A 26,654-nucleotide genomic window follows, 5' to 3' on the forward strand; every position below is an offset into this window, starting at 1 on the left:
AGTTAGTTTATTCCATAAAATCAAAGTTACAACGCAAAAGAATTGATCATTATGTATACAATCCATTTATATTGTATGTACATTACAAGTTATTTTTCTCCAAATATGAAACAATACGTAAATTGTAATTTTAAACATGAACATTGTCACCTTGAGAAACGTGAAAAATTAACGAATAGTTTGTGATTTACGAAGTTGTTTTTTTTTTCAATGTTTGAAACAAAATACGACTTACAGACATCGTTGTGACGTCATACTGACGTCAAGACAAGAGGAAAGGTTGAATTGTATAAACCTACTCGCTAACGTTCACAAAGAATTGCATAACATATTATATATGACTTTTTCATTCATAAGCCTTACTAATTGAATGCCTGTAAAACTAAAACTTATAATAGTCAAAGGATAAGATTAATAATCTTGCATAAGACTGAAACGCCAATAGCCTAATGGTTAACGATACGTATTTCCCATTACGTAGTTGTGGATTCGGCCTAAAACTTAATTGGAATTGTTACAAGTAAAAAAAAAACAGTTTATTAACCAAAAATAAAATAAATTACACTTACAAAAGATATCAATTAAAGAGAAAAAAAAATAGTTTTTGGCTAATGGGAAGAGGCTCAGCTGATATACGTAATTTACTAAAAAACATGATCTTAATAGAATACGTTCGTCATCGCTTGCTTAACTTCACAATTACTTTATAACTTTAAGGCAAACAGATTACAGCAATGCGGTGATGACACACGTTATCATCACAAACAACCAAAAAATACGTATATGTGTTCCGTATCAATTAATTTAACATTAAATTTTCGACTTATGTCTTGGTGTCAATATCTTCTTGGCGAGTTTTTCTTACCGTAGAATTTCTGTGACGTAACAACTTGTATAAACACATATTTATGTTTTGAGAAAGAGAGTTAAAGGCATGACAATATGTACAAATACAAGATTAACAGCAGTGGAGTTCTACGGTTACTAATATTTGTGTGTTGAAAACTATAAACAACATAATACTTGGTTATAAGGAATCGTACATCATTTAACATTTTAAAGTAGTTATAGAAAGCAATAGTCCGAAGACCTTAACTGCAGGTCTAACTGGTTCATTCGCTCCGAAGCGAGTGACGGTAAGTCACGTGACTGTCATGTGACAATTTCATACATTTAAAAATTCGTTATGGAATCACTTCTGAGCGAATGTACTTTGTCAAGGGGGTAAATAAGTCTATCGGTCTGTACAGTCCGACAAGGAATTTGTAACCCTTTCTTTACAAAGATAGGGAGACGCCTTGGGTACGTCGTATTTTAGTTTCACATTTGCATATGTATGGTTTTCATACACAAAATAGCGATTCCTAGAAACGATAGGATAAAACAAATGTTAGCTGCAAGATAAGCAACTTTACAGGTATGGAGCATGAAGTAATTCAGTATTATTATGATCCAATTACAAGCTAAATTAGAGTTTGTTACACAGCTAAGCAAATATAATATCTACGCCATATGTTAATTACGAAAGAAACAAACATATTTACTAAAAACTTACAGATCAATTTCAGAAAATCTATGAATTATCTTTTTTCTATATATATAAAAGAAAGTCGTGTTCGTTACACTATTTATAACTCAAGATCGGTCGAACTGATTTAGCTGAAAATTGATGGGGCGGTAGCTTAGAACTAGGAGACGTACATAGGAACTTTTTTATCTTGTGTGCATTTTTTTTATTCCGCGCGGACCGGAGTCGCGGGTAAAAGCTAGTTATTCATAAAATTTCTATTGAAATTGCCAATAGTCTATTAAAAATAAACTAAAAGTTACGTAACTAAATAACAAATTTAGAAAATCACCATCGCTATATTTTATAGCATTCGATATTATAATAAGGGTTCAACATCAACCCTTCAAAAGATTCGCCCCCTTTGAGGAATCTCACCCTCGCCCTTTATAATGTAACTTTTATATCGGACGATGACTAAGTATATTTTCGGAAAAAAAATGGAGGAAAAAGCGTTGGTATTAAGACTATACAGGTTTTGTAAAATTTTGTAATTTAAAAAGTACAACATGGAACGTAATTTCCTTTATACTTGACATTTATGTTATTACTATATTCAATTAATATTATTCTTTCAATTGAGTCGTAAAGTTTTACTTCGGTTTTCAATTCAATTCTTATAAATAAATAACGAGCGAAACATTTACAATGCTATTTCAATGACATTTTAAAAACAAAGATGAATTATGTTTTTTTTTTAATTTACTTTTTTTTACCTATAAAGAATAAAATTACAAAGGATATACAAGAAATGGGGGTCAGTTTAAAAAAATGTATACGATACGAAAATTGTTTATATAGTGAAAGATTAAACAAGCTCAAGATTCAAGGTAATGTTTAATATATGACTAAGATATTAATCGTAATTAACGAAATTTAATCTATCTGCAATTTGAACTCTGTTATATATTATTTTAGTTAAGACTCAACTAACCTTCCACTAAAATGAAACAAAAAGTTCTGCATCAAGAAGCAAACAATAAAGTCACGCGATAGTTTCACAAATTTTTGATAATAACTTAAAAAAATATATTTAATAGTGAAATATATGATTTCAGATTCAAACTTTATAGCAGCTTGTTTGTGTGCTATGTTTGCCGCCCCCTCACCCGCATCCCTTTACGTCTCTCCTATACCTAAAATTGTGTTGCGCAACGTCTCGTGTAAAACTAAGAGACGCCATAAAGTTTGGATGGAATTATGCTGGCTTTTACACTTAAAAACCTAATTATACTAGCATTCGAAGTCATAAATTGATTTAGTAGTAAAGATATTGAAGTACGCAATCATGCTAAATGTTGGTAATTTTCATCAACGACCAAGATGACTAAAGCCTTTTAGAACCGTTATTAAAGTTCTTGTCGCATTAATTAACTGCACTAAAGACAGCCAGTAAAATATTTACACTGAAATGCTTTTGCATCTGATGTAGAATTTATTATGGCAAAACTAGATAGAGCTCACTTACGATGTCCATGACATTGCAATACTAGCATTAAGTAATAATCTACATAAATAGACTTCCGTATTGATCGTTAGTTAAAAACAGCGTGAAGAAACATTTTTATTTGATGACGTAAGTGCGTTAGTTAAATAAAAATCACAAAATAATGCAGTCAAACCAACCTGACGTCGTTGACATCACGTGTTCCGGTGTTTATCGAATCGGTTCACGCACTCGAAATTAAAAATAAAAAGGCAAAAGCAACGCGTCCCTAGAGCCAGCGCGGGAACACTAAAGAAAAAGCGCTTGGCCAATCGGCCAGTCCGCATCCGAGACGCGCGCTGGTCGTACGCGCGCTAGTCACATTTTCCCGCCATTCATAAACCCGGACTGCGTAACCGGCAAAACCAAAATATATTTGTGCAGTGTTGTTATTTGGAGCATCGTTGTACGCAGCTGTTAATAAATCCAGAACAGGATTTTCCTGATATAATCTGTGAGTATTTTATTAAATTTAATCAATATTTTATACACATTAATTATTGTTTGGTATTTGAATTCAACAATATTACATTAATAATAGTTGTTTTATAATAAAATAATTAAAAAAATGCGTCTCAAAAACTAGCAAGACGACGTTTGAATATTAAATACGTTTAACTTCCTCTAACAAAATATAATTGTCGATACAAAATATGTATTTTTTTAAATTAACACGTCGGTTAAGTGCGTAATAAAAGGAGGCCTTGCATACAATTAACATGTAATAGAAACGATGACATGAATTTATTTTTAAGGCCGTTCGATACAATAAATTACAATGGTATTTGGTTAGCAGTATTGATATCGTTCACACGTTTCCGTGCGGTCGTGGTTTTGTGTGCCCTTGATAATGAACAAAGTTGCAAAGTTGTTGCACTTAAAACCATACTCTACCTACAAAAGTATTTAATGAAAAAAATATTTTACCTGCGCTGCGTTTCAATACAAAGACATTAAGGTTACAACTTTCTAGAATAGCATGGAAAATCTATCTTATATTTAATTCAAATACAACATTTTTACAAATTTTTAAACCCTTAAATATATTTAGTAGTATACGGCTGATGAATAATGTAAATATTTTAATTAGAACGTGCATTTTGTAAATTCTACACTTTTATAACTTTATTAATTCCCTGGTAAAAATAATGAATTTGAAGAATGAATCAAACAAATAATAGACTACTAAATATTCATTTAACACGTATTTCCTAGGCTATAAGTACTATTTTGTCTTGCATTTTGAATCCTCATAACTATGAATATCGAAAACGTATGAATGTCAGAAAATTATATGTTGTCAGGTCATCGTCTCAAGTCACGATTTGCCTTCTACCTTTCCTGATATTAACGCGATCCCGAACCTGTTTTAAATAGGTTGTTGACTTCCATCGGTGATTACCCTAATGCACTTATTACTCCTTTTGTATACCACAGACTAATTACAGTACGACCACTGTAATATCTATCCATATAAATCTGATCAGGACTCTGGACTGACTGATCTATGACACGATTCCATTGTACATGAGAACTAAAATTTGAGTTCCAACGGAGGAAAAACGGGTAAAATGCATCACCATCAATATGACTAAAATACTAGTAAAGACCGAAGAAAGTGTGGGTGGATTTTGCGAAAGAGGATATATGTAAAAAGGGAGTCAATTAAGATATGACGTCAGATAGATAGAAAAGAACAAACTGTGACTATCCGCTGCAAGGAAAAGGCAGGAAGATGAGTTTATTACCGTTGCACGTATCCAGGCCGTAAAAAGACAAAATATTTTTAAAAATTAACCCTGTTATCCAAGCCTTAGAAGTGCAACACAGTTGGGTTGTCAATATGCTTATGTCATCATGTGAAGTGTTTGCATTTTACATGGAGTACATAAAAATTACGCAACTTCTATACAATGTAAGGCTAACATGAACTTTGCTTCCAAGTTACATACACAAAACTGTATTGAAACGCTATTTAATTTACGTATTAAATATAATGTTTAGAAATAAAATAATTTTGTATTCCGTCATATTCTTGAAACAATGGAATAAAATTTTACTTTAAGCTTTAACTTGGTCCATTAGCGAAAGTGTATTATCAGTTTTTATCAGTTTAGTTTTGTTATGGATCTAAGTCATCTAAATAAATACTTGCTCTTCCTTTGTCTTTGTTCCATTTACGTAAAGACGCACCAGATTTCCGTCTTCCATACCTCAGTCATCACTCCTTTCTTAATCATGTCACTTTTCATGGAATCCATCCATCTTTTCTCTCTCTAAATATCTAGTTAGTAATCTGTCTAATATGTGACGCAACTCAGCTCAATTTGTACCACCATAGAGTTATGATTTGCGTTTCGAGCTTCGAACTGCGACTTACCAGGCAGCTCGCGGCATCGTCATAGTACATCGCAATAAGCCGTGACCTGACAATTTAGTTGTTGAGCTGCAGCTCAATAGTTCAAGCCTATGTGACTTGATTTTTGTACGGGTTACGAGCTGATTTATACATGTCTAGTCTTAAGCTACGGATCTATTAATCTAGACTTAAACCATGGGTTTCCACCGCATACATAAGTGGCGCATATGCGTCTCAACTGTTGTAATTCTAGTTAATAAACGATAAAGGGAATCTAACTGCGTAAAGTAATAAACAAACCGTTAGTTGTTATTATAGACAGTCATAAAGAATGACAGGTTTCGATTACATGTACTTATAAAACAAACAATATGATAATCTAAGATATAAACGGATACCAAACACTAAATGCAATCTTGAAATGTGCAATTTCAACCCTGAACTAAAACACATTGCCATCCTTTTCAATGTCTTCGAAAAAACAAAGATAACAAATATGTTTTTAAAAACGAGTTTTGACAGTAGAAAGCAGTTAAAGATTAAAAATACAGAATTAATATCGACACCTGTCAAAATATGAAATAAAGATTAAATAGACAAAAGGCACTTCTCATTGTTTTGAAATTATCAAGATTATGGATAAGCATCAGTGATCAATTCCAGACATATTTGCGATTCGAATCTCATGCGTCATTACGAAAAATTTTTTGATGTGCAGGTAAACAGCGATATGGTGTAATGATCATCATCATCATCTCCCTTGCCTTTTCCCACTCACTTGGGGTCGCCACACAAGGTTTTATAAACCATAAAGTTTTGGCTTAGTTTTATATATATGTAATGATCGCAAATAGAAAATAACTCTTTTAAAACAATTCAAGTTTGATTGTAATAATGGGTAAAATGAACCAGTTAGACATAAAACACGTTTATGAGTGTTTAAAATTGACATGAGTCCTTAAATAATTACACCTACTCCATCACTTAATTAGTAACCATTATTTGATAACTGTTTTATATACATATTAAAGAAAATATAATTTAATACTCGAATTAAGTTAGACGCAAACAACACGAAGCTAACAAAAGCATGAAACATGTGCTCATAATTTTATAGTATATTACCGAAACAAAGAACGTAAGTGAAGAATGCGTCAAAAATAGTTACGAACAAATTAAAACATAACATGTTAACTAAGAAATTCTAGAACACTAGTACATAAGGGTGATTACACACGTAAGTACATGCTCGATCTCGGACAAGTCCACATATATGTCCACTATAAGCATCCACTAACTTTTGCTCGCGTCTTCGTCCGCGCAGAATTAAAAAGATACTTAGTACCTAAGAAGTATACGTGTTTTTCCAGATTATTTTACATATTAGCCAAAATTTCATCGAGATCCGTTAAGCCGTTTTCTAGAGATAGTAACAAATATCCATCCAACCAAACTTTCGAATGATAAAAAAAACTTAAGACAAAATTTGTTTTGTAGGAATGTTTTCAATAGAGCAAACTGCTCTCTATCACATACGCATTGCATACGGGAAATGTATTTATCTTAGTAGATAAGCCGACGTTTTCGTCAAACTTGCCAAGCTGCGTGATAAGATAGTGAACAAAAAGCTTCCAACTCAATCCTAATACTAAATTAATATAATTATTTTATTAAGTTTACGAGTACCTAAAATAAAATAGAATTTACAATTACGCGGCGTCATTAACAAACTGTTAGTTTCATTGTAAACCATTGCCTAGAAATTACTCTTTCAAATATAGAATTTAGGAAAAACACAAAGATGAAAACTATACAAATATTATAAGTAGGACATTAAAAAAAGACAGAATTTAAAAAAAAAATCATTGTTGAGAAGCTACACTATACCCGGATGACACAGGCTATATTTTTCCTAGATTATTTTAATTCCACGCGGATGAAATCACGCTCAACTGCTAGTATAATTAATATATACAGTTTTTTTTACACATACATAGACATAACCAATTACATATAAATTAATATATACTTTAAATCTAATAAATACGCAATATTATTAACGCAGAAATATGTTTCTGGAATTTATACATAAACAGTGTTATAATCCATTACTTAATGTTTATATAAATGTGAACATATTAATTAATAATTATGTTGAACGATGTATATAATCTTGATAAATATAAATATATTATGACGTAAAAAGGTCGGATAGGCAATTAGATAAACACGTGAGTAATAAAATGTAGAAAGATCCAGATACAAACTTAGTACTAATAAACATTAGTACTTTTAGTTCATATAGGTATATTATGTATTAACCAATAGTGAGAAGAGTTAAGAGTGACAGTAGGGCTAAACATACCACAGATATACAAAAAAAAAACACATAATTTTACAAACAATGAACAAAGTACTCTGTGGGCTATAGTCATACTTGGACTTGATTTTCGTTTGACTTCCGTCAAATTTCATTGAAAAGATTCTGAAATAAGTATTTTTTTAAGATTGTTCAAAAATTATTTAAAAAATTTACAAATGTCAGCCAACTCTTGACGCTAACTCCAGCTATATACTTGGAGATTTTCAGATTTTCACTCCATTGTTCTGATTGTTGGTTCAAAATACGCTATTACACTAAAAATATTATTGTCAAGAAAAATAATTACTAACATAGTACCTATAGTAGGTAAAACAAACTTAATTTTAATAGAAAGAGATAACAAAAGATTACTTGAGTAATTTTAGTGTCATATTAAATCTATATTAAAGTTCTCTGAGTGCGGAAGTGCAATACAAGATGTCGTTCTCTACTATTCAAATGTAAAATAAAGATATCAATACATAGTATAAAACAAAGTCGCTTTCGCTGTATGTCCGTATGTATGCTTAGATCTTTAAAACTACGCAACGGATTTTGACGCGGTTTTTTTTAATAGATAGAGTGATTCTTAAGGAAGGTTTGTATGTATAATAAATGTATAATATAGTAGAGAAACACTGATAAATTTAAAGGTTTCTAATGTGAACGCTGTGAACGTTGTGTATAAGGACATTCTGTAGTAGGTATATTTTGCATTGCACCCGTGCGAAGCCGGGGCGGGTCGCTAGTATACTATATATGTATACAAAGGTCGCTAGTATACAAAGTTTATTTTGAGTTTGTGAAACGGATCAGATGTATGACTCAGTAAAGAGACAAAATAAACAAATTCAGTAAGAAAATTGAATTGAACAAAGAAAACTCTCTTTGTTTAATTGTAGTCAAAACATTAAAAACTTTTTAATAACTTCGCAGAATCCACTATCTTCGAAAACGTTAATACTTGACATTGATAAAAAATAAAGCAATAAATGGGGGTTAATGTAAGCTATGATAATAATTCCAATAAAAGAAGCGCATTTGATAAAAGTTCCGGTTCGTTTCAAACACGATATAGTATCTGTACCACAATATTGTGATTCCATTGTTGAAACATTTGTATAAAAAATATTACCATTATGATTCTTTTAAAAAACAAGAACGTAACATTGACCCGACTAACTCTGGATGTTAATATTTTTCTAGATTATGTATGTGTTTGTGTGAATATTGTAAGCTGTAGCCTAAACAACTGAGTTCAGTCACTGAACCGATTTTGATGAGCATAGTTCCCTTGTATGTCAAAGAGGGTATGTAAATCAGTATTTTTTTAAATAGTCATCAGCATTAGCTCACTATACCGAGGGGTCTAGAGTCCTAAGTTAGGGGTGCCTAGGACATAGTCAACCACGCTGGCTCAATGCGGGTTGGTTGACTTCACACATATCATTGAATTTCTTCTCAGATATGTGCAGCATCACGATGTTTTCCTTTACCGTAAGACCGTCAGATAAATGTACATATGTTAATCGAAAATCGAAAAAAACATCGGTACATGGCGGGTGGAACATCTGAGCCACCGACGCTCTCTAAATAAAAAATAGTATATTCTATTAATATTTAATTCATAGATATAAAAATTGTAAGTCGTAGGCTATAAACAAAACACAATGTAATTGTAGAGTTCCACTGCAGTAACACTTCTTGACTCCAATGTCACGGCAGTGGAATTCTACGGTTAGGAGTTGCGTAATAATTTAATAGATTATACAATATTTAATGCATTTTTACGATCCTCACACGATATTCATTACAAATAATGCGTTTTTTTGATGAGACTCATTTAATAGAAACGATGCTGTCACGCGTGTTCCGCATGTGAGTTAATTAATGTCAATACATTTATTTTTAACAATTTTAACTCGTTTTTTTTAAATATGTCATATAAAATTGCCTAGGCATTTAATTGTATTTTATAAGACAATGTATCTGTATTTTAGACGATCAAAAATTTCCTTGAGTCTCATTTAATTTTGCATTAGAAAAATAACGTCTGCATGATGTATACAAACGCAATATCTTAATATAATATAAATCTCGTGTCACAATGTTTGTCCTCAATGGACTCCTAAACCACTTAACCGATTATAATAAAATTCGCACACCATGTGCAGTTCGATCCAACTTGAGAGATAGGATAGTTTAAATCTCAAATTATAGTCGCAATTTTAATTTATTGCTAATTATTTGTCTGTTATTATTTGACAGTCACAATTATCTGTTAACTCAAAATGATTCTAACAGATGTCGATACCTTTCGACTGGGTTGAGTAAGTAATCAATAGATGGCGCTGCTATGGTAAATCTACGAACGTGTCATATAAGCTACATTTATTTTTATCTATTTTTCATACCCCAATTAAGTTTTTTTAACTGCGCGCGGATGGAGTCGCGGGCGACAGCTAATAATATCTACATATATAAAAGAAAGTCGTGTTAGTTAAACTATTTATAACTCAAGAACGGCTGAATCGATTTGACTGAAAATTGGTGGGCAGGTAGCTTAGAACCAGGAAACGGGCATAGGATAATTTTTACCCCGTTTTCTATTTTTTTATTCCGCGCGGACGGAGTCGCGGGTAAAAGCTAGTATATAATATATAAAATAAATACAATATAATATATACTTTATTCTGCACTATCATGGAGTTATAAAAAAACAAAATTCATCAGGATTTTCACAAAAGGCGGTCGGTCTTATCGCTAAGCAGCGATCTCTGCCAGACAACCTTTAGGTAGAAATTTATATAAGTAAATCAAATCAGTAGCGTGCACACGAACAGTGAAAAGAAATAAAAATAAAAACAATAGAAATTTCTACTATATATATATATATATATATATATATATATACAATGAATAATATATAAATATAATAACTTCATAAGAATGTTGATCGTGTTATAACCGTATAGAGCTGAATTATAAAACTGATATTTTTTTTTTATCTGAAACCTGCAATTTACGATGCAACGGTCAATTCTATTGTGAATGAAAAGAATTTATAATGACTATAATTATGAGATATTTAAAAATAATCATGCAATTATAACGTAAAGGAATTTATTGTAACTAGAAACAGCTGCGACCTCATAACGGATGCTTATGTAAGTCTTAGCTTAGACTATTATACAAGTAATAAGGAAAATTTTATTAAAAATATCCGACGAGGAAATTATTTTAACTTAACGCTTTCAAAAATAACAATATAGTAGTAGAGGAAGACAATAGAAAGCATTGATGGATTGTTTGAAAGAGGATATGCGTAAGGAGTGAAATCAAATATGACGGCTGATAGAGATGTATGAATGAGTGGTACTGTGACGACAATCCATAGAGAAAAAAATGAAACACAATAATTTTAGGTTAAAACATGATAATCATTGTAACAAATATAACTTGTTTGATAAAGAATCAAGCTGTAATATCAACAGAATATCCAAGAATTTAGACAACAGTACAATGTTGTTAAAATACTTCGAATAATTCCATTGATTATTACAATCGACTTATTTCTACCCAGAACGGTAACAACAGTTTCATTGTAAAGCAATGTTTACACAGTTCCATTTGAAGTGAACTCATATGGTTCGTGTATAGTAGCTTTAAGAGAGATTACGTTATGATTTTGTTTACATGACAGACGACGTAACAGCCATAGAGTTATAGCTTTCTTATATAGAACTTCAAAAACAAAATAATCGACGCTGGAAAGCGTAAACGCTGTAACCCCGAAAGTATGAACTTTACAGGAGAGCCAAAAAATGATAACTCGTGAGCTGATACGCCTACAAGCATGCGGTATTTAGCAATGTTGTGTAGTTTGTGCTAACCTATAATAAAATCATTATCCTTTGATAATGGTTGAAATTATTAACGTGTGAAAAACATATTCGCGATTTCAGGGGTTACAGCGTTTATGCTTTCCAGCGTCGACTATAAAGTGAAATCTTAAGGATTGGTTATAGATTTACAAATATGCAAAGTATGCAGTGTTAATAAAGTAAACAATAATATTTCAACTTCTGAAAATATCTCGCTGCAAATTATATACGTAAATCGTATTATAACTTTTATACACTAGTGTTGAAGTTCATTTTACTTCGAAGTCACATTACCGGGACACAAATGATTGAGCTTCTCTAGTTGTTAGCGCAACAGACTTAATGTAAACTGTATAGATTGTTCAATCTGTTCGAAACCCCATATCATGACCGTACATGTCATGAGCGGAAGCGATTTACGAACATTTTAAAAATAATATAATATCAATAGACGGCACAATACAAACCATCTGTAATCCACGTCATGTTCTCGTTGACCTCTACCTAACATTTATTTTGAAGATTATGATTAATTTTGTATGAAAAGGTTTCGTGTCAGTTAAAATCCGCTATCGCTTGTCTCTTGTTTTTATACTACGTCTTGTACATCTTGATACTTCGCATCGACTAACACAGTGACGGTAATCGACGGGAAAGTTCCTGTGTGTGGGTTCTCATCGGTAACTATACATAAATTCTCTACAACATTTTGCTTTATAGACGATGAGATTTTATACATCGATCAATGCAGTTCTATTTTAAATGCAATATTATAGCGGGGTTTTTACTGCAGTAACTACCAGACAAAAATACTGTCATCTCAGTTTTTTTTAAAAGAATAAATGGGACAACTATATATTTTCTTACTTGTTCGAAATTAGATAATCAACTTCCAAAATACTACGTAAAACAATGACCATTTTATATGAAGGTACTTTTAACACAGAAACGTTATCTGACAGTCAACCATGTCAAGATATGATTTACTTGTCAGCCTTGAAGGTTTGCTTTTAGCAAAGAACAGGCCTTTGCAAACAAGCTGTCACACTTTACACTATTGCAGGAGACTAGACAACCGCAAAGTAAGACATACAGACAGAAATTGTAGACCAATTATTGTTAAAATCGATATTCAAATTAACATTCAAACGTGGAATTTTATGGTTAAACTAGCTGTCGCCCGCGTCTCCGTCCGCGTGCAGTTAAAAAAAACTTAATGGGGGGGGGGGGGGGTGTTATGAAAAATAGATGTTGGCCGATTCTCAGACCTACTGAATATGCTCACAAAATTTCATGAGAATCGGTCAAGCCGTTTCGGAGGAGTACGGGAACGAAAACTGTGACACGAGAATTTTATATATTAGATTAACAAGTTACCAAATCAAAATATTCTTGTATAACCTAATTTAATTGCATAATGTAACTTTTTGTGCATATCACACAAAAAACAAAACAGTGAAATACTTAGACCACATATTGCTACACGTATAAATTACAATGGAATTAGAGCAGAAGTAACCGCGTTGCATTTTAGATTTGAGTGTCATTGACCTTTATACTTGTATGTTTTACTTTCGTATATATAAATACATTAAATATGAAAGCTTTTTTGAGTACAATCAAAGAATTAAATTCGTCTCCCACTTATAATCAAATTTTGTATAGAAAATAACAAAAGAGGTATCAGTATTTATGTTGCCAACACATGTGATTTAACTTACAGTACAAAGGCTGAATGACATTTCGCAGAAATGGATACAAATGAACGTCTTCGACTGTACCTTTTGGTTTGCCTATAGATCTTCTTTTGCTAACATTATAAATGCGAATGTTTAGATGGATGAATGGATTCATGGATGTTTGAAAGTTTCTCCGGAACGGTGCAACGGATCTCGATGAATTGGCATGAATGTAGAACTACGTAGAGGCTACTAATTCAGTTTTATTGGAACGAAGTTCCTTATCGCGCGTTGTGAATGGGGGCTAGACGGAAAAAATTCTTACGAAAAGTTGTCACGACACTTTTTGCTATAGTAAGTATGTTAACGACGAATGAGCGCTACTTCACCATGGCAACGACGGGACAATATATAACGAAAATTCATAGAAATAAAATGTACTTCTTGTGAAGACTTAAGTTTTTTATTCATAGAATAAACATTGGTTCCTTCACTAATTAATCGAAAGGAACTTCGTTCCATCCGGGTGTCCCTTGACACCTCTCAAGTTTTTTTTAAATTCCGCGAGGAGCCTTTCGCGACAGCTAGTAATAAAATAAAGAAAAGGATATGTATTTAATAAGGAAAAGAGAGGCGTATTTCTTACACAAGGACATACAAACTGCAAACCTGTAACGAATGTCACTACGACTGCTAATATTGGCTATTGAACATTTAAAATTCAGGAAGTAAATTGTAATAATGCAACAACATTGAAACTAAGTAATACAATGATAAAATATTCTAGCCACGAGGCAATTACTGTGATACTTTTCTTCTGGGTACAGAATTATATTTAAAACTAGCTTTTACCCGCGACTCCGTCCGCGCGGAATAAAAAAATGCCCACAAGATAAAAAAAAGTTCCTATGTCCGTCTCCTAGTTCTAAGCTACCTCCCCATCAATTTTCAGCTAAATCAGTTCGACAGATCTTGAGTTATAAATAGTGTAACTAACACGACTTTCTTTTATATATATAGATAGATAAGACTAGCTTTTGCCCGCGACTCCGTTCCCGCGGAATTAAAAAAAAAGAAATGGGATAAAAAGTATCCTATGTCCGTATCCTGGTTCTCAACTACATACCCATGAATTTTCAGCCAAATCGATTCAGCCGTTCTTGAGTTATAAATAGTGTAACTAACACGACTTTCTTTTATATATATAGATGTCTATAATGTTCTAGGTTCAACTTCTGGAAACTAAATGCATAATACATTTATTTTAAGGAAAGTGCTCCTTAGAACACAATCCTTCCCATAATCGTATTAAAAGTCTAAGTTGATTATCTTAGTCGGGATCCTACGGAAACTTTTTAGGTAAATATATTTTCTGGCACAATTCAATCTGGTGGAAAACTTAATATCTTTGGCAAGTAACAATGTTTACCAATTTCAAAAATGTTATTAATAAAGATTGACGTTTTTCATATCACCAGGAATTATTCCCGAATATTTTTTAACGTCACACTCATGGATAAAAGAGATGTGCCAAAATATATGAGGTCAGGGTGATTTTATATTGGAATACTTGAAAATGGAAACCTTGAATGACATTTTTAGATTAAACATTATTGTATTTACGAGATAGTATAAATATATAAAGAAAACACAACACTCATAGTTGAAGACGTATATACTTATACGTCTTCAACTATGATACATACTCATCTTGGTGGAGGCATTGGCGCGCCCCTATAAATCTTAATGTAGCAAAATTTAACTCTGAGGTTAAAATTAATAAGGAGTTTTACTGCCTTTTTTTCTATTTCACAACTACAACGTCACAATATGCTTCGATCGCATGCAATGTTTGTATGAATTGTATGAGAAGCAGACTAATCTACGGTGGAAGTTATTTACGTAAAATTAAATTTGCACAAGATTTATTCTTTTTTTTCAAGGGGGCAAACGAGCAGCGGGAACACCAAGGTGTTCATCGACGCCCATGGACATCTGCAATACCAGAGGAATCGCAGATGCGTTGCCGGCCTTTGAGACGGTGTTAAAAATTCATTTAAATTTAAGACTTGGTATACGGTATACAATATGCATGATTCATATATCACGTTATATTAAAACATTCCAATTTGCATACAGTCACAAGGTGATGGTCTCGTGATTGCTATGATTTTGGGGACAATTACAAATACACACAGATAAAGTCTGGTCCAGTGTCAAGATGTCAACTCTCTTATCTTTGACGGTGAAAATAAATAAATATCATGTCTAGAAACACAAAAGTAATTCAAACTAAATTAAGGCACCAAGGAAATTACAACTACAAATATTTATAAGTAGATTTCGTTCCAATCCGGTAATAATAACGAAGTAACTCCTGAGGGAGCCCTCGAGCCTAGTTACTCTTAAACGAGGTTTAGGCTAAGCGCCGCATATGGCGCCGGCAACCTCAATCCCGGTGAAACTGTAAATGCCTCTTCAAGGCAAACAGTGACTATTCAGTCACAAAAAAAAAGTAGTTTTCGTAGACATGATTTATATATGTATAAAAACGTAGAACGTAGAATGTTATAAATACGTGCTTTAGATGGATGGATGAATAATGTTTGTTAGTTATCTCTGGAAGCTATAGCAAGGTATCTTTCGGATTTCATTTCAGATATTCAAATTTCAGATTATTCAGCTGCAATATATGTAAGTGAAATTTTATTAATCAGATGACCAGTTTGTTCAAATTCCACCATTGTACATTGAAAACTGATATTATTGTGTTTGCTAAGTTGATAGATCAATATCAAACCCTAAAAACTAAAGAATGACATAAATCGTAGTATGTTTTACTTAAAAATAGAAAAAAACTTTAAAGGTGATTTCGACGCGTGCGCAATAAATCTGACATGCTAATGAAAATATTTTAACACGCGTGAAAATAGACGATCGAATCTCCATGAAGGTTAGAAATAAATAACTTTTTACAATGTAACTGGCTGAAAAGATATAACAACAAAATTAAAAAGTAAACCCTTTACGACATAATTAATGTAAATGGTAGGTTTTTGCTATTGTTTTAATTTTAATTGCAAGACGAAGACTATGGTTGCATTATTATTTTTACGTCTCCTCCGAAAACTTTTTATAGCCACTACAAACACTTACAAAAAGTCATTTTCATTGTCGCATGCAAATTAAGTAGACGAAGTGGCTTATGACGTAAGAAGGCGTGGCAAACTATAACAACATATGGTTGAAAACACTTGTACCTAGGGTTGTTACCTCTAGTCTTGCATGTTGTTTATTCGAGCCACAGGTTTAACGTCGATTTCTTTGGGTCAGAATGGGTGGAACAAATCACTACGTTTCTAAGGTTGACAAGTCGCTAGTCGTTTTTTTGCAGCCAGTGTTCGTATCTACGTTAATTAAGTCGGCAGCCCTACTGATCCATTGGCGGGAAACCGCGATCTAGAATAACCGGTTACAACTAGATACAGTACAGGAAGTCATAGTGACCTTGACATAATGAAATCGCGTACTACCGTTAATAGATTTGTCATAAACAGAACAAACGAATTAAAGAAAACAACCATTTATTTGGAACTAGTTTAACATATGTCATTGATTTCATCTGTGGATAGACAAATATAGGTTTTTCACGTATTCAATGATTGTTATTTCAATTGCTGATACGTTCACAAGTGGGACGTATATTAATAAAACATCAGTATATCTCGGAAAATTTAAGATATTCAATCGAACGCAGTAACCTTGATTCCTCGAGGAGTTATTTCAGGCAACGACAATATAGCCACAGGTTAAGACGTGCCAACTGTGTTAATATTAAAAGTTGAAAAAAAAAAAACAATTTTCGTCTTTTTTTTTTTTCATTGATAATAATATACATTCTTATCATACTTAAGGTTGTGTCATTAATTACTAAATTGTAGAAACTTTTCTAAAACATATTCCTACTTTTTACTAATATTATAAATGCGAATGTTTGGATGGAAGGTATCTCCACAACGGCCCAACGGATCTCGCTGAAATTTGGCACAGATGTAGAACATAGTTTGGAAGAACACATCGGCTACTTATTAAGTTTTTTGTTTAATTATGCGGGAACGGAGTCGTGGGCGTCAGCGAGTATTAAATGAATTCAAAACGAATGAGCTCCCGTAAATAAATTCTAGTGTCAGCACCGACTATATCATTTTTTTTAAGTTCTGCATAATGCTATATATTTAATGTGCAAAATAAGTATTATCAACGAAATATATGTGTCAAATTTAATGATTTCAACATAATTAGAATTATTGATAAAGAATAAATTAAATTAATTAAGATCGGCTTAACTCACGTATGATTGTCCAGTGAAGGCACCGAATAGTTTCGGACCCATCGGGGGTCCATCTTCAGGGCGAGTGTGTATTTTCCAATATTTTTTTACAAACAAAGAATATTGTTTAAATAATACACGGGTTTTTCAATTTTAACTCGTTTAGCAATAATTAAATACCAAAGTCGTTACTTAATTTAATTTTGTATACAAAAACTAATTATTTCAGTTAATATAAATGCATTGACGTAAAACAATCGAGTCCAAGGCAACACTTTCATTATCACTTATATTTGTATGCGAACATATAATATGTTATTGCAAAAATTACTCAGTTAACTGTTAAACAATTTAATTAAATACCAAAAATTGCTTCCTTATCTTACTAATATTATAAATGCGAATTTTTAGATGGATGTTTGTTAAAAGGTATCTTCAGAACAGCTGCATGGATCTCACTGAAATTTGGCGTAGATGGCGCATAGTCTGAAAGAACACATAGGTTACTAATTAAGTTTCTTTTTATTTTCGCGCGGATAGTCGCGGGCGACAGCTAGTAACTAAATAACTCTGAAAGACCTTAACTGTGAGTTACCATTGCCAAAACACCTGGATAAAAACATTTGCTGTTTTGTTTTTTTAAAGCGAATGCAGTTTCGGCAATCGAAATATATATAGATAGAATAACTTGTGACACCGAAAGTGAGCGTCGGTTGCTCAGGGGTTAAGCACTTGACTTGCAATCTGCAGGTCCTGGGTTCGAAACCCGCCATGTACCAATGTGTTTTTCGATTTTCGATTTTCATATGTACATTTATCCGACGTTCTTACGGTGAAGGAAAACATCTGCACATATCTGAGAAGAAATTCAATGGTATGTGTGAAGTCAACCAACCCGCACTTGGTCAGCGTGGTTGACTATGTCCAAGTCACCCCTAGCTTGGGGTAGGCTCCGAGCCCCTCAGTGGAGACATATAGTGAGCTGATGATGATGAGAATAACTTGAATAATTAACACAACTAATAATTATATCACTAAATGCACTCATAAAAGCACAAAAGCATCATCCAATACAAGAATCAACAAGAAACCGCAAAGTCTAGGATAACAAAACCATCCTTCCTCAAACTCTTACGTAATATATTTATCCTAGCAGCTATAGTGTCATTAATATTGAAGCAAAGTTTACTACAAACAGGATAATTGTTGAACCTTTGATAGTGAGTTTGTCCAGAAAACGAAACCGGCAAATACTTAGTTATACTACCCTCACGTATTCAAAAACATTGTAAACTTGTTTTTGTAGGTGATCCACATGTACACATCACATGAGCAGATACATTTCTCTAGTGGAGTACAGAAATACATAGGCTAAACTAACTTTGCGATCTTTAGCTATAGATTATGTACGAGTAAAGATCCTCTCGCGGCGGCACTAACTGTTGCGTTCACAGATGTGTGAAATTTGTTTTGATTATATATTCCTTTGATTTCTGCAAACCACACACAAACTAGACCTTTCCCAACAACATCGTCATCAACATCTTATGTGAGCCACGTATTTTCCATCTTGTGGGGAATTCAAAACAAAAAATATTACGATGAAAATAAATTATAAATTTTCCATCAGTTTACTTTGTATTTATATTAATTCAACTGTCAGCGTGAGCCAAAGATAATGATAATAAACGATAAATTAAAACTTAATCTTACACCTCGTGCCAATCCAAACACTTAATCAAAGACAAACTGCTACTTTATGCTAAAGTTCGACAAATCCAAAATATTTTTAGCGAAACATTTTTCTCACATCGCATTTTGGATAGAAACGAGGTATACAAGATGGTATGTATGTACGTATAAAAGACAAATACCACTACCTTATTGGCAGCTATCGGTTAAGATTGAATCAGTTTACGACGTTCAATTTGATTTCAGCTGACGCAAACGCGGCGCGCCCCCTGCTTTATATAAATGACCCCTATGGATTTGCGTCAGTTTTACGTAACCCATCCTCATATTGGTGTTTCAAATCTTGAAACATTTCTCCTTGGACTTCATACCTATAGAAAAAATTTATTACTTCCCGGTACCGTTTTCGTGTCTGGAATATGCGTCGAAAAATTGAGTTATTTTTATTTACAAGTTTGTTATTTTTGTCCCCCTGTATAGTAATGTCTCCCTTTGAAACTTTTTATTGCATGATAAAGTTTCTTTACTTACTTATTATACTGTAACTTTAACTCATAGTCAAAACATTACTCTTGGTAACTACCACTCGCATTACTGTGTGGGTTTAGTAAGATAAATTTACCCTTAGTGACCATATGACGAGTTAATTTTGACTATTACACAATTATCATAGCATCGTGAATTCTATTTTCTTGAATAATTCTGTTTCGAAAATTAAACATGGCAAAATGTCACATGGATTCTGAATACCACTTCATACAAAATATGAATAGATAATATTATGACTATCGTCGTATGAAAAACCCTTGCGGCTACATAAAAAAACAAACATTTTCTACTATTTAAAAGAAAATACATTATTAATCGGCTGACATGTGTTTTCAATAAGAAAGTGCACGTAAATACAAGAGTAGTTTTCAACCAAAAAAAATTGTATGTATGTTTGAAGGTATCTCCGGAACGGCTGAACGGATCTTGTTGAAATTTTGCACAGATGTAGGACATAATCTGGAAGAAAACATAGGCTACTAATTAAGTTTTTTTTTTAATTCTACGCGGACGCCACCTAGTTAAAAATCAAAATGCGAGTCTATTTTTTTTTTTATTTTGAAAGCTAGCACCTCACAATATGGCGGGAGTTCAAACACATTGTGATTTGAAACGCATTAAAACAACATCTAACCCTTTATTTCGGTTTCGATACAACAGTATCAATTCATTTGTTCTATTTAACTGAAACAATCAACAATAACTAAGGGTCAAGTGCTGTACCTTACTCGTATACAAAGAAGACATTGATTGAATGAACTAAATATTTGTCTGTCAAGAAGTCAATAAACCCGTAGAGTACGCTGAGCTGAGTGATTTTGAACGACTTAAAATAACTAGAAATCTACGACTCCGGTTTAGTTCATGTTAATTTTTAACTATACCTGGAATACTTGCTTTTACTCTCAGTTTTCTTTGCGCAGTAGGGGAGGCGAAGCGGGGATCTTTGGATTTACTCGTGTGTAGCTGTAAAGTTTAAGGAGGGAACCTTCCACCAAATCATGTACACCTCGCATAAATTAAACTTAGGACTGCCGATCAACATACTAAATAAGAAAAAATCTATTGTTATAAATTACTAGCTGTCGCCCGCGACTCCGTCCGCGCGCTGTTAAAAAAAACTTAATAGCGGTATGAAAAATAGATGTTGGCCGATTCTCAGACCTACTCAAAATGCTCACAAAATTTCATGAGAATCGGTCAAGCCGTTTCGGAGGAGTACGGTGACGAAAACTGTAACACGAGAATTTTATATATTAGATAAACGATCTAGCGCGTCAGTATGAGACAGACCACGCTCGCGTAAATAAGACAGATAATTTCAAGTAACATATATTTTTTGATTCAAAATTCGATTGATATGCTACCTTGAGTTAAACTCTGTATCAACAATGTATTTTTTTTGTATTTGTCCAAAGTTACATCGTGACCGTACAATTAGTGCAGACACTATAAAAATTGTATCAACATAAAACTTTTTTATTAGTACTTGGCAGTGAAAAATTGTTACTTAATGTCACATGTAAGATCAACTGATTTTACTATCATGTTTTATTAACTTGAAAAAGTCGAAGTAGTTATATAAATTACTTTTTTATGGCATTAGATAATTAAAAAAAAACCAATCAAATGGTTTTTATACCTTTGCAAGTAGAAAACTAACGATGTCAATGAAGATAAAAAATCAGTTTTTTTTAAATGGCAACGTAATTTCTGTTTACGCCAATGGACGTCTAAGGTTTCAAGGTATTGTGTTTTATTTTTCCTATGTATAAAAGTAAATAGATATTACATTTATTGTGAATTCCTGGTTGAATTGCTAATCTATACATATTGTATGCATATTAACTTTTTTTAGGTCTTTATTCGGTAAAGAAGTTGTAGTTTACGAATAACCTATACAATGTGCATGAGTCTAATACATGTAAAGTAACAGTACAGAATAAATTACTTCATTTGTATGGTTTCTTAAACTCAAAAAAAGAACAGGTGTAATGCATTGAAACATTATAAAGGTGTGTAGGGTTGTACTACCCCTATAAGCTATATTTATAAAAAATTCTGTTATAAAAACTACAAACAGACAGCCTTTTCTTGGTATCGGGGAGGAAATCTTTGAAAGATACCCTGCCTTCTGGGGGGAAGACAGGGTTATGTGGGATTTGACCCACTAAAACCCCCTCGGTGGCCAGCCTCGAGTGCAATCGGAGAAGGTTCCGGGATCTCCGAGGAACGCAGAACCCTCGACAGGAATCTGCCCGTTACTCAAGGTGTTATGGCAACATATCACAGCCTAGTAAATCTATAACGGCATACTAAAGTAGTACCGCCATAGTTTGTATTTATCAATTTATCTTAGACCGTCATTGCTAAAGTTTTGATGGAAAACATTGCTTATAGTTTAAGGTTAGGAAGTCTAAGATTAACATTGGAATTTATAAAGATAAAAGGCAATAATATTTACTACGAAAATACCTATTTGATCGTTTAATGTAAAGAAATGAATACAAAACCAAAGAATTATCTTCATGTGTAAAATGAAACAGAATAATCGGAAATTGACTCACCCTCCGGCTCCGGTTTAGAGTCTTGTATAGTCATTCTTACAACTCAGATTACACTTAATGTTTGTAACATACACTTTAATTATTATTTTTACAGACAATGTAAGCAATAACAACGGTTTTTATTTATTTGTTATTGTTTTTAGTGTAAGATTAAAGGTTTGACATCAAGACAGCTCGTAACTGACAGCGACAAAGATTATAAAGTAGAAAAAACATTTTAGCCAACGTATTTCAAAAGATTTTTTTGGTTAAAGTGCTTAAATATGATTTAATATATCAAATGAGAATTAAAATGTTTGTCAAAATGTAAAGTCTTATGCTTGTTCTTTTGCATAATGGGCAAAAATTTGTAGAAAGTACGCAAAACTTAAAACTTTTGGGCTATGTATTCTTTGACCTTGACCTTGGTTTACTATTTTGACGTGAATGAAATGTCAATAAAATGAATAAGATACATGTTTTTGTCATTGTCATTTTACGAACGTTTTGTTTGAATTTTAAAAAGCACAAATAAAATACACACTTTTATAGAACAATTATTTCCAAATAATTTATTTACCGGTTTATTATTTGCTCTATTTCAGATACCAGTGATAATGTGAAGTGGACATAAGCCAAGATCAAAATATAACTTAAATCAAAGGGGTCAAAAATTGGATCAAAATGTCTACCTCAAATCCGGCCCCGATAGAAAATGGTGTTGGTGATGATGCTCGGTAATATTTTGATATTTTTAATTTAGAACTAAAGTAAAAATTAAAATATAATTTAAAAACAGTAGCCATTCGTGTCATTTCTTATTTATTATGAATTCGAATCATTGAAACATTTTTTTTTCACAAAAATAAATATAGGGTTTTCAAGGTTTGCCCCCTCTTTCTTTTTTTACCTAAGACTTTTTCTTCGTGAAAATAATAATTTTCTCAGTAATTTTTTTATGATTAAAAAAGGACATAAACTAGTAAATGGGCGCGCTTAAAGCAAGTGACTGCTAAGTGTATTAAGTACCATCAACATTGGTAACAATGAGAGTTATAGTCACCAGTGTGTTATAAATCTGACTGTAGAAAATACAAGTTGTAAAAAAAATAGAAAACATAATTCATATCTAAGTACTTCATCCACTCCACTAGTACAGTTGCTATTAGTAATAGATAAAAAATATTTTAACTCTTATTATATACATTCTGTATTTGTCTTAATCTTTTTTTTTATTTGAATGGTGGAGTCGGTGTCAAAATTTAGCCTACCAGTGGAATATTACAGGTTACAAAATTTTCTTATGCGCACTGCATATTTGATTGGCTTGAAGAATGTGATGCACATATTTTGTTGTTATTTTATATGTATAATTTTGTCCTATATGAAAATAATACTTCATAATATATTTTATACAAATCAATGGCTCATATGTAAACTATTGTATGTTTGAAACTCAAATTCTAGCAAGACATATCTTTTTACATCTTACTAATATTATATGTGAATGTTTAGATGGATGGATGTTTGTTTGAAGGTATCTCCAGAACGGCTCAACGGATCTCGATGAAATTTGGCATAGATGTAGAACATAGTCTGGAAGAACACATAGGCTACTTATTAAGTTTTTTTTTTAATTCCGCGCGGACGGAGTTGCGGGCGACTGCTAGTGATTAAAACCTTCAAACATGAACATACAATTTTTCTACTTAACATTACTTTTAAATTTACACAGCAAATTGGTATTCATTAAATTAATTAGAAAGAAACACTAAACTAGGGTTAAATAGCAAAATTGTGACTTACACTAGTATACATAGGAGCCATCTAAGTATGTAATTAATAATTTATAAATTTACCTTCATATGAATGTTTTGTAGTTGATGTTTAAATTTTATTGCATTACTTAACAAGTTTTAAATATATTTTTTTATATTTTTGTTGATTAAAGTTATAATACTTATTAATACATATATATATATAAGATGTATATTTAATTAATTATATTAGTACATTTGTAAGCTATTCTTTGTTAAATGTATATATAGCATGTTTATTTTAATAACTTTTTAAATGCTTGATTTTTGTTTGATTCCATATGTTATTATTTAAATCACACACTATTCATAATTAACTTATTTACTTTATATCACAATAAATAAATTTTAATTGTATTTAATAATAATGAAAGTAATTTATTTAAAGTAATTTCTAACGTTTTGTTTCAAATAATAAGATTCAAGTAGGCTTCATGTTTTAGATTTTTTTTATTGAATTTAATGTGTTTAAGGTTGAATGTGTTGATAATTTTTCTCGCTGGAAAATATGTTTAAAGTGTACAAAGATTTTATTGACTAAATTCTGTTTTTTCTTCTCTTCCAGCGGCACCACATATTTCTTTTCCAGGGGTAGATCTAGCGCGTCGCTATGGCAACGGATAAGTCTGTTCGTATCCATATATTGGAAGTCTCTCATAGTTGTGTTAACACCACTCATATTGTTACCAATTCCTATCTTAAATGCGGGATCGGAAAATGCAAGGGTAAGTGGGTACTTGTTATTTATGAAGGTATTTCGAAATCGTCGTAACATTTTCAAACATAAGTCATTACTATTTGAGCCGCCATCGAGAGTAGACGTCTAGCGTGTATAATAAAACGTGGAAAACGAGCAATTGGCCATCTGATTACTTTGAAATAAAGAATTGACTGATCATAGATGTTTGGTTTTAAATTTAATAACACGTTTTACCCTATTTTTGGATGCAAATATTTTTCATTTTGCATATACATCTAATTAACAAATTTCCAGGCCTACAAATGTATGTACGTGGTACTTATTATGGCTATGTACTGGGTGTTGGAGTTGCTCCCGCTACCCGTGACGTCAATGCTACCCATTGTTTTGTTCCCGACCCTGGGTATCTTGGACTCGGATAAAACTTGTGCTGCGTACATGAAAGAGACCAATATGATGTTCATGGGTGGGCTGATGATAGCCGCTGGAGTCCAGCATTCGAAGTTACCCAAACGAGTGGCACTTTGGACAGTGCAAGTGGTTGGATGTTCACATAGAAGGTTGGTTTAGTCATTTTTTTTAGCACATTGTGACGTAACACTTGTAATGCGGCTTCCGGAGTCCACGTTAATATGGAGATTGTAGCATTGAAAGTGTTAAAAAATCTTTATAATACATTTGTAATTTTTTTACACAGTGCCAATATTATTTTTAAATCTTCTGACTGAAAAGCAGTCATCATTTAATATGAGGCAATTATTATTTTTTTTTCAAATATTAATTGTGTATTTTTCTTGTAAAATTTCAGATTGAACTTTGGTCTAACATTTGTGACTATGTTCATATCAATGTGGGTGTCAAATGCGGCTGCCACCACAATGATGGTGCCAATTGTTGAGGCCATTCTCGAAGTCTTGGAACAGGTAAATATAGTACTAATAGTTTATATGTGTTAAAATATACATAATACTCACATATCTGAGTATATTGTATCAGGATTCCACCAAATGGTACTTTATATTCTCTGCCTACCTGCTAGTTGTTGATACTTTGTAAATTAAAAAAAAAATAATAGCAATTTTGCCGTTGGTTGACATTGTCGTTATTGTAAAATGTATGAATTATAATAACTTAAATTTAATATTCGGTCGATATGGAGTGTGTGGCTTAGGTGTTAAGCACTTGACTTGTAATCTACAGGTCTTGGGTTCGAATCCCGCCATACCAATGTGTTTTTCGATTTACACAGAGGTGGGCACAATTAATCAAAAAAATTAACTTCGTTAATTACAAAGGTTTTATTAGGTTATTATTTAAACAGAATGACTGCACGTTTCCAAGTTTTTTATGTAACTATTAACGGACTAAGTTAACGGAAGTTAACAAAGCGTTAAAACTTTTTGAAGTTAACTTAAAAGTTAATCCGTTAAGCAAAATGTTAACTTCGTAAATTAACGGATTAACGAGTTAATGCCCACCTTTGGATTTACATATGTACATTTATCCGACATTCTTACGGTGAAGGAAAACATCGTGATGCTGCACATATTTGAGAAGAAATTCAATGATATGTGTGAAGTCAACCCGCACTTGGCCAGGTTTCGAGTACCTTGGCGGGGATGTATAGTGAATTTGATGATGATATAATATTAATATATTAATAACCAGAGCTGGGCATTAACT

The 26,654-nt window shown here is 32.3% G+C and overlaps 2 protein-coding genes across 5 annotated transcripts in view; one reads left to right on the forward strand and one right to left on the reverse strand.

The window, feature by feature from the left end:
* Nucleotides 1-22,656, reverse strand: part of LOC106712969 (GPI transamidase component PIG-S) — a 33,833-nt gene extending 11,177 nt beyond the window's left edge. Inside the window, exon 1 of one of the 2 annotated variants that reach the window (XM_045683112.1) lies at nucleotides 22,476-22,656. In XM_045683112.1, coding sequence (XP_045539068.1) covers nucleotides 22,476-22,509 — 34 coding nt within the window. In that variant the 5' untranslated portion in view covers nucleotides 22,510-22,656. Of the gene's footprint in view, nucleotides 1-3,193; nucleotides 3,273-22,475 lie in introns of those variants that run through there. The other variant, XM_045683113.1, reaches the window with a different exon arrangement.
* LOC106713000 (protein I'm not dead yet) overlaps nucleotides 3,431-26,654 on the forward strand; it is a 30,697-nt gene continuing 7,473 nt past the window's right edge. The window contains exons 1-5 of one of the 3 annotated variants that reach the window (XM_045683109.1): nucleotides 3,431-3,507; nucleotides 23,060-23,191; nucleotides 24,837-24,996; nucleotides 25,266-25,531; nucleotides 25,780-25,894. In XM_045683109.1, the coding sequence (XP_045539065.1) occupies nucleotides 23,139-23,191; nucleotides 24,837-24,996; nucleotides 25,266-25,531; nucleotides 25,780-25,894 (594 nt within the window). In that variant the 5' untranslated portion in view covers nucleotides 3,431-3,507; nucleotides 23,060-23,138. Of the gene's footprint in view, nucleotides 3,508-23,059; nucleotides 23,192-23,667; nucleotides 23,742-24,836; nucleotides 24,997-25,265; nucleotides 25,532-25,779; nucleotides 25,895-26,654 lie in introns of those variants that run through there. The other 2 variants (XM_045683111.1, XM_045683110.1) reach the window with 2 other exon arrangements.

Source organism: Papilio machaon, chromosome 21 (assembly GCF_912999745.1).
Source record: "Papilio machaon chromosome 21, ilPapMach1.1, whole genome shotgun sequence".
In the NCBI taxonomy this organism is placed as follows: Eukaryota; Metazoa; Arthropoda; class Insecta; order Lepidoptera; family Papilionidae; genus Papilio; species Papilio machaon.